Source organism: Hipposideros armiger, unplaced genomic scaffold, assembly GCF_001890085.2.
Source record: "Hipposideros armiger isolate ML-2016 unplaced genomic scaffold, ASM189008v1 scaffold_983, whole genome shotgun sequence".
NCBI lineage: Eukaryota > Metazoa > Chordata > Mammalia > Chiroptera > Hipposideridae > Hipposideros > Hipposideros armiger.
In genome coordinates, this window is record NW_017732333.1 from 620,922 (window position 1) to 629,652 (window position 8,731).

Genomic DNA, 8,731 nt, shown 5'->3' on the forward strand with positions numbered 1-8,731 from the left:
AAAAAAAAAAAAAAAAAAGAGGTGCTCAAAGTGGTCACCATCAAAGTAATTTTGTTTTTCCTTTCTTAAAATGTGTATACATTTTTCTGGCACTGTCTGTATATATACCTGCACACACCTGCACACATCTGCATACTTCTATACCAGAGGTGCCAAAAACAAATGTATACAAGTGGACACTTTGGTCAGTGTTGTTCAAGCAGTAGTTCGCTGTAATCAGAAGTGTCTGAACGCTGATGGTAACTACGTTGAGCACCTCTCGTAATTGCAGAAGTAAATGTGACTTGTATTCATCTTTTGTTACTGATATATATTGAGTATTACAATTTTAATATAGTTTTTCTTTCTTAAAATGTGTATACCTTTTTTTGGCACCCTCTGTAGATGTGTGCAGGTGTATACAGATGTATGCAAACCACTCCCTGCCCCCTGTCCTCTGCTTAGAAGGCTCTGGGCCGGATGGGGTCTGCCCAGTCAGCTGGAGGATCAGGGAGGGGTGGTCAGGGACCAGAGGTCAGGGCGGTGTGAGGGCCAATCAAGGTGGCCAGCAGGGGTGTCACAAGGCAGTCACCTGCTTCTTGGCCACTGCATCGTTGTAGCACCTGTGCTGGATGTAGGCTGCTCCCATCACTTGCAGGTTGGGGTCTGAGGCCATGAGGTACTTCACTGCTGAAGGCAGGTCAATGTCTTCAAAGCTGCAGATGCAGGGGTCAAAGGTCAGGCTGACCCCGGGGATGGGCCAGGGCTATGACAGACCGCCACCCCAAGCCAGGCCACACTCACCCGCTGCTGAGTCTCTGCAGGGTGCGGTGGCCAACGTAGCTGTCCAGCCCACGCACATCTGGAAGGTGGCCAGAATCGCCCAGGCTGAGGCTGAGGCTGCGCACGGACGGGGCTCGGGCCACAGGCTCCAGGACACCCCCCGCCACCACCCCAGGCCCCCCGCGGCTGCGGTGGCTGCTCTGGAACCGCTGCAGAGTCCGCATGGCAGGGGCGCGGATGGTGCGGATGGGTGGCCCCTCGGTGGCATCCGGCCAGTCTAGGCCCCCTGCCCGGCCAGAGCTGGAGCTGGCCTGGCGCTCGTAGGCAGAGGCAGGCTCCAGCTGCTCTGACAGCACGCTGCAGTGGTCATCCAGGCCCCCCGGCCCCAGCCGCAGCGAGCGTAGGGACAAGGTGTCATAGTCCACCCGGTTCCCCATGCCGCAGCGCTCGTGGAAGGACACGGGCCGGGTGGGCATGGGTAGGGCGGGCTGGGCTGCCCCGTACCCCACAGCCCCAAAGGCATTGCCCCCATTGTGGGCAGAGCTCAGCCTCCGACTGCAGCTCAAGTCCACGGCCGAGCGGGAGGACCAGGAGGCCGGGCTGTACGCGGGCTTGGAGATGGGCCGGAAGGTCTGGGGGGTGGAAGGGAGGCCAGTGAGGTGGTGCCAGGGCCACCCCTGATCCCGGAGACCCCAGCCTCCCCAAAAGCCTCCCCTACGTGACCACAGAGCCCACTCTCCCGGCTGGAGCGGGTGTCACTCACCGAGGTGCTGTCCCCACTCAGGCCCTGGGAACGGGAGCTGAAACCACCCTGCAGGGTGTGGTACTGGCCTCGGAACGTGCCTGTGGACAGGGACAGTGGTAGCCTGACAGGCCAGATGACAAAGCACTGGCCTCCTGCCTCCCATTCTCAGCCCTGGTCCTTGCCATCGCCTCGTCTGTCTCCACTGAGGCCAGCCCTAGGGGTGTCTCCCCCACAGCCCCCTGCTCCTCCAGCTGTGCCAGGGGACAGATATGTTCACCCTGATGACCTCCCAAGCCCTGGAGAAGGAGCCAGGGACTCCTGCATCAGCTCTCCAATCCCTGCCAGGGCAGTGCCTGGTCCCCTCCTCCAGGAAGCCAGACTGACCTCCTGTGTGCCCATCCTGTGGTCACACAGGAGTGGGACTTTGCTCACCAAGGACAGCCTCCCTGGACTACTCTGCCCTGAGGGGCAGTCCCCTCTCCCACCTGGCAGAACCACACCAACCCCGTCCAGCCACACAGAAACAGAGGCACTGTGGTGAGTGGACAGACAGGTGGAGAGACGGGGAGAGGAGGGAGGGTTGGCCTGGTTGTTGGAAGGACATAGACCGGTGGGTGAAGAGACAGTTAAAGAGGGAGGATGGAGAGTCTGATGGATGGTGAGCAGACAGACAGACAGGCAGGTGGGTGGGGTGTGGTTGGCCAGATGGGTGGCTGGACAGACAATGGGCACATAACAGGTAAAGGCCAAGCCAAGCCAGGGCAGCAGGGCAGACGGGCGGGTAGGTACTTGGGTGATGCCAGGGTCCCTGCTGGGGCCACGCCTGTGAGGAAGAGTAGCATCTCCCCAGAAGGCCGGGCAGAGCAGCTCGGCTGAAGGCTCTCAGGATGGGGTGAAGGGAAGGGCCCCCCCAGCCTCTGCCCCAGACCCACCCTGGTTAATGAGGCTTCTGGGCAGGGGCTATTAACCCTTTGACGCTAGTGAGGCTCAGCCTGGGAGGCACACCCCCACCCCAAATTATAATCTTCCTCCCCTAATTGGCAGGGTAGCCAGGATGGTAATTAACCCCTCCCTGTCCATCCACCACCCCGTGACCCCTAGGCGTCAACTAGGCCACCAGCAAGGCTGAGGCCCAGGCAGGGAGGACCCAGGAATCCAGGCAGCCCTGGTGGCCCTGGGCTGGCGGCCCTCATGAGAAGCACTGTGGGCTGGGGTCGCAGTCAACATCCTGGGAGGTTTTTCTTACTATCTAACCTTGATCCCTATTGCTGTGGCCTGGCAAGGAAGGAAAGGGCTTTAACACTCATGCACACACACGTACACACAACTCGTATGCGTGGAGATGCACACACACACCAGTGGAGCCAGGATTCCTACACAGGGCGGTCGGCCTGGCCCTGAGGGGGCCTCCCCCACCCGCTGTTCTCACACACACTATCTGGGTCACTCTGGCAGGGCCTCCCCTGCAATTCCACAGGGGACCCTGGTCAGACGGGCAGGCGGGTGGCAGGCAGGTGGCTGTTGTCCAGGATTCCCAGACCCCGCCCCTCACGTTCCTGTCTGCTCATTCCCGTGGGGCGTGGGGGTGGGGAAGGACGCTGGAGTCTGGGCGTCTGTGTCTCGCTGGGACTGACGGGTGTGTCTGCCTGTCTCTGGGACCGTGTGTGAGCCTGTGTCATGTGGGACCGGATGTGTGTATGTTCCGGGTTGGCCAACAGAGATGGGCCTGGCTGGCCCGCCATGTGCCTATCATTTTGTCCTCCCCCATGGGGGCTCAGGGCTGAGGAGACAGGTGGGGCCCAGCTAGGCTCAGCCAGGAGGACCCTGGGGTCCCTGAGGGGTGGTGGGAGGCCCCACCCTGGCTTCTCCCACTCCTGGCGGGGCGGGGCGGGTGACTCATTAGAGGCCTCGGTGAGTCAGGGAGCTGAACCCCTAAGCCAGCCGCAGCCTCTGGCCCTCGCACCACCACACCCACCAAGGCCACCGAGGCCCGCCACCGCCGTCCCCCTACCCTGCCCAGTGCCCACCCCGCCCGCACCTGCCTACCTCTGCCGGTCCCGGAGGCCCCTTCTTGCTCAGCTGTCCCGTTGTGCCTCGGCTGCAGCTGCAGGAGGCGGGCGCGGACCTGCTCCTGGACACGGGCAGCTCGCAGCCGCTCGGCCTCCGGCCCCTCTGTGCCACGGCGGTCCAGCTGCAGGTCCGAGGGCAGTGCCAGGGAGCACACGCCCGCCTCCGGCTGCAGGGCCGACAGCAGGAAGTTACCATCCTGCATGGCGGCAGACGGATGGGGCTGGGGCCACCTGGCCTGGGCCGCTGCGGCTGCCTCCAGCCTGAACTGTCTTCACTGACTCGTCCCGCGGCCCCCGAAGTCCCCTCCTGGCTGGCCTCGCCCAGAGCCCAGAGCCGAGAGCCACCAGGTGACTGAGGCCTGCCCAGCCCTGGGGGCGGGGACACCTGGGCCAGGTGGAAGGGAGGAGCCACTGCCTGCTTAAGGTGGAATTTGGGCGGAAGAGCAGGCCGCATGGCCTCCCCTCCTTCTGTCCGGCCCAGGGCAGGGAAGCAGGAGTGTCTGGGCCCATCTGTGTTCCCAGCCTGCAAAGGCCACACCGGGCCCTTGGATCAGGGGCGGGCTAACCAAGCCCCACTGTCCTGTGGTCGGCCACATCCAGGAGTCTGAAGGGGAGGGGTTCTCCCTCTCTGGGGGCTGGGGACTCTAGGCAGCTTCAGGGGCCCACCCATGAGGCTGGGGTGAGGCCTAAGCAGGGGCCCGAATCAAGAGCTGCTATTAAGGTCCAGGGGTCAGTGCTGAGGGTCAGAGCTGAGGAAAAAGGGCTTAGGATGGAACTTTAAGGTGGGACGGGCCCTATGGAGGTCTCGATTTGGTCCTTGGTGCCTGGAAGACCCCAGAAGCTCATCCCCTAGGGTATGACCCTTTACACATTAGGCCTGAAGACCCTGGAAGTGGCCTCAACCCAACCCCCACCCCACCTCTGCAGAGGCCTCAAAGGGCTGGCTGGGCCCCCTTTGGCACCCCTCCCTGGCTCCTGCCCCACAGGCCATGGGGGTGGGAAGCCTTCCCAGGATGTGAGTCAGGGCTCACCAGGGCTGTGAGGGGACAGGGGCAGGCAGAGCTGCCCCAGGGGCTTGACTCAGAGAGGCCCCCCTCCGGAGCTGGTGAGGCAGGAGCTGGGTGTTAGGGGAGAACCCAGGAGTCAGGAGAGCAGGGACGAGGGGGTGCTGGAGTCGGGAGTGGGGGGTGAGGGAGAGGCCCAGGCTTGCCCCAGAAGGTCCCCCTGAGCCCCTCCCCCCGCTGGGTCTGATGCTCAAGGCCTCCTGGGTAGGCCTGGCGTGGACCCAGGAGAGAGACCCCTGGTAGACTGAGTGGGGCTGAGGGGTGAGCCCAAGAGGGCTGGGGGCGGGAGGGGGGGGTGTCTCACATACCTCCTGGGTTCCCCTCGGAAAGTCACCCATGGGCCACCCTCACAGCCTGCCTCCAGGCCTCTATCCCCTGTTGGCCCTACACCCACCGCCCGCTCCCCCTCCCCTGAAAACATGTGCCTTAATCTGCAATCAGTCCTGGCAAGGACCTGGTCTCAGGTAGGGATGGTGGCTGGGGGGCAGTGGCCTGAGGCGAGGAGGGGGCTAGGGGCTGGAAATCAGAGGTCAGAGTGAAGCCGGGGCTGGAGGGTGTGGTGCCCGGTGGGAGACCTACCCTGTTGGTGGTCGGGACACTGGGGACCCCGTAGCTCATCCCGGAGGCCACTGCTGCCTGCTGAGGGGTCCTGGGCTCCATCCCAGGCCCAGCGAGTTCATCCAGGGAGGCGTCTCACTGCCGGCAAAGAACTGTGGGGGCACCTGAGGGCGGGGTGGGAACGCCCGAACACCCCACTCATCAGACCGGTCCCTTCCCTGGGAGACGGGTTTTGTGTGGAAAAATCCCGGGAGACAAGTTTGTGCGGTACTGAGCGAGCCTGGAGGTGCCGCCTGGCCCAGGGCCTGGGGCCTGCCCGCCCTTCCCTGGGGGTCTACCTGTGGCCCTTGGTGGCCAGCCCCGGCACATGGCTGGGGACAGGCTATGGGCTTGCGGGGACGCTCCGGGTGGGGGGCACTTTGGTGGGGTAGCAGACATGGGAGGCTGAGGAGGCCTGGGGGGGTGGGCAGTTTTCAGCAGCCTGCAGGCTTCCCAGGGCCAGCAGTGGACCTTCCCCTCCTCTGGGCAGGGGGGGCTGTGGGTGCCATAAAGCTGTGCCAAGCGTCCTCAAGGACATGTGGACCCCTCTCCACGGTGGACCTCCGGCCCTGGTTCAGTGTCCCAGGAATGTGTAGGGTCCAGGACGCACTTTCTCTAACTGCCGTTGGGTGAGTGGCACCGCCATGCCTGGACCTGTCCCCACTGCTCTCAGCCTGACTTAGAGTTCATCTGACCCCAGACCCGCTTCCTGCTCCGCCCGCCTCTGCCTAGATCTAGTGTGTGGAGGATTCAGCAAGGCTTGCCAGTGGGCTTCCTGGAGGAGGCAAGTCTTTGGCAGAGGGAGCAGGACCACCCAGGGAGCTCAGACGACAAACGGCAGGGCCCTCAGTGTGGCAGGTCCTGGGAGTCTGCATTTAACCCTCCAGGTGGCTTTGGAGCACCATCTGGGTGAGAATCTGGAACCCCAGGGCTTCCAAGGGTGAGTGACTGTCTTACCAGTGGGGAGCCTGAACCCTGCCCTGGGGGATCTGAGGGAGGGCTAGGGAGGCCTGCTTGGGAGGCTAGAGAGGGGCAGGTTGGCATTTATACTCCTCAGCCTTACTGGGCCTCATGTATAGGCTGGGGCGCCTCCCGAAGAAGGGGACCCCCAGGCAGCTGTTAAAAGCGGCTCTGAAAGAGGGGTTGGGGATAAAGAGCAACGGGTGGGGAATGGGAGGCCTCAGGACCTAGGGCCAGAGTGGGGGAGGGGTAGAAGGAGCGGGCTTTGGGGAGCTGGGGGAGGGGCACAGAGGGCACCCCCACACCGTGGTCGGGAGCCTGGGGCTTATTAGGAGAAGGTGAGGAGAAACTCGGTGATGTTAAGAGCAAAACAATATTCAAAACAAAATTCAGAAGCGCGCTGGCGCACGGAGAAGTAGACGCCCGGGGGCCACACAGCCTGCAGAGGTGGCGGTGGAATCCCGCAGTCGCCGCACGAGTTGCAGACCAAGTGTGGGGGCCAGCTCGCCCCCGAGGCCCCCAGAGGCATGGGACTTGCTGCCTCTCGGCTCCAGCCCCGCGTGTCGGCACTTTGTGCCGCACCCACGCTCTCGACTCTTCAAACGTGGGACGGTCTGGGCTCCCGCCAAGTCCAGCCCAGTGCCCGCCTCCTCCGCGGAGCCTACCTGGATTTGCGCCGGCGGCCCCGCCCCTAATCCTCGGGGACTGTGGGTGGGACACACACGACCTGGCGTCCTCTGCGCCTTCACCTCCCGCCTGACACTTCTGGCGTAGAAGGTAGCTGAGGGATACCGGGATACGGGTCCGCGTGGGCCCCAGGGACCCGGGAGGTACCTTCCACCCCTCTACTCCCCTCCCCCCCACACACGCCCATCGGCCCCTGAGTCCCTCTGTGGGTTCATCAAATGGTACGGAGCTCTTCCAGGGCACAGGCGCTTCTCTGGGGAAAGTGTGTGACACGGACAGAGGCAGCTTCTCACCGGAGCGCTCCTGCTGGGGGTCTGGGGGGTCGGGTGGGGCACAGACCAGGAACCCAGCGACCCGCAAGCAGTGACTGATGCCTGTCAGGATGGGGACGGCAGCCGGAAGCCTCTTGAACTGTCCAGGCAGCGGGAGGAGCCGGGCAGGGGCCCCGGAGAGGAGCCAGCTTTGCACGGGAGGCCCCAGATGGCAGCGTGGCTGGAGCCGAGGGCAGGTGGGGCCGGTAGGAGGAGCCGGCGGAGGAGCGCTGGGGAGCTTCTGGGGCTTTGCAGCCGGGCAGTGACCATTCATTAGATTTGTATTTCAAAAGAGCGACAGCCTCCCTGGAGAGAATGAACGAGAGGAAGCAGAGAGTCTGGTGGGCCGCGGTGGCCTGGACCCGGTGGGGGCAGGGAGGGTGGCGATCCGGCCGCTGCGTCCCCTTCCCCGGCTGTGAGTTCCTGTCACTGGAGGGGTGACAGCTGATGCCTGCGCCGGGTCCTGAGAGAAACAGTAATTAAGGCATCCCAGGCACCGTTTACCGAGGGCTGCCTGTACCCAGCAGGTGCTCAGTGCTTTGTCACTCTCTGTCCTTAACCCTCCGGGACCCCAGGTAGGCGGAGCTGTGACGCCTCCACTTTACAGAAGAGGAAACCGAGGCTAAGTCAGTTTCCAGAAGTGACGGTGCAAGCCGGGTGTGCAGAGACATTTCTTATCCCGAGTGACAGCAGGACAGGAGGGGTGTTGGGAGCCAGCGCTGGGTGGGGTCGGGCCTTGGCAGAGCCCATGGTCCCCCCAGCTAGGCAAGGCCCCGCCGCTCGCCCTCTCGCCGCGGTTTAGCTTTAGTCTTGTTTTCCAACGGGCTCCTGCTCCTTTGAGTGCTTCCAGGCCGGCACTGCCGCCCCGAGCCCCTCGCTCCGGCGTGGTGGCCGGCGCCTGGACGCCAGGGCTCGGAGACTCTCAGTAGTTTTGGCTTTAACTTTGGGCTTGCGCGTTCTCTCCCTCAGGACTTGGCAGACGTTTGGCTGGCTCCACGCGGTGGACACAGAGCTGGCCTAATTCAGGTGAGGGCGGCAACCAGGCTGCCCGCCACCCACGCCGTCTTTCCCTCTGAAGCCAGTGACTTCAAGTGCATGTGTTTGGCTAATTTTTTGGCATCAGTGTTTCCAACTACACATTCTGGTCTGTATTTACTTCAGAAAAGTTTTCTTCTGCTATATCACTTTTTTTTTTCTTTCTTTCATTCCTTCTCTGCTAGCTCCTTTGTGCTCCATTATCTCCTGTCTTCTCAGGACTCATTTTTAGCTGTTCTTTTCTATTTTCTTTTGTGTGCTTTGTTCAAACCTCTGCTCCTCTGCTCCTGACGGGGTTTTCAACAGTGGCTATTATTATTTGTGAAATTCCTAAAGTAGCTTTTATTTCTGTAAAGGTTTTATTTTTCTCTTCTGTTCCCCATCCCCCCAAGTGTTGTCAGATAATGTCCATTTCCTTTGTTTTTTCTCGTGGATCTTTAAGACTTTATTTTTTATTATCTTTTAAATTAAAGTTTATTGGGGTGAAGACTTTATTTTTTT

At 62.0% G+C, this 8,731-nt stretch overlaps 1 protein-coding gene across 1 annotated transcript in view; it reads right to left on the bottom strand.

Annotated features, from left to right (window-relative positions):
• PKP3 (plakophilin 3) overlaps positions 1 to 3,929 on the bottom strand; it is an 8,162-nt gene extending 4,233 nt beyond the window's left edge. The window contains exons 1-4 of the mRNA XM_019631079.1: positions 3,554 to 3,929; positions 1,526 to 1,605; positions 784 to 1,394; positions 572 to 695 (exon numbers count right to left, since the gene is read on the bottom strand). Coding sequence (XP_019486624.1) covers positions 572 to 695; positions 784 to 1,394; positions 1,526 to 1,605; positions 3,554 to 3,779 — 1,041 coding nt within the window. The 5' untranslated portion in view covers positions 3,780 to 3,929. The remainder of the gene's footprint in view (positions 1 to 571; positions 696 to 783; positions 1,395 to 1,525; positions 1,606 to 3,553) is intronic.
• Between the last annotated feature and the right edge of the window lie 4,802 nt (positions 3,930 to 8,731).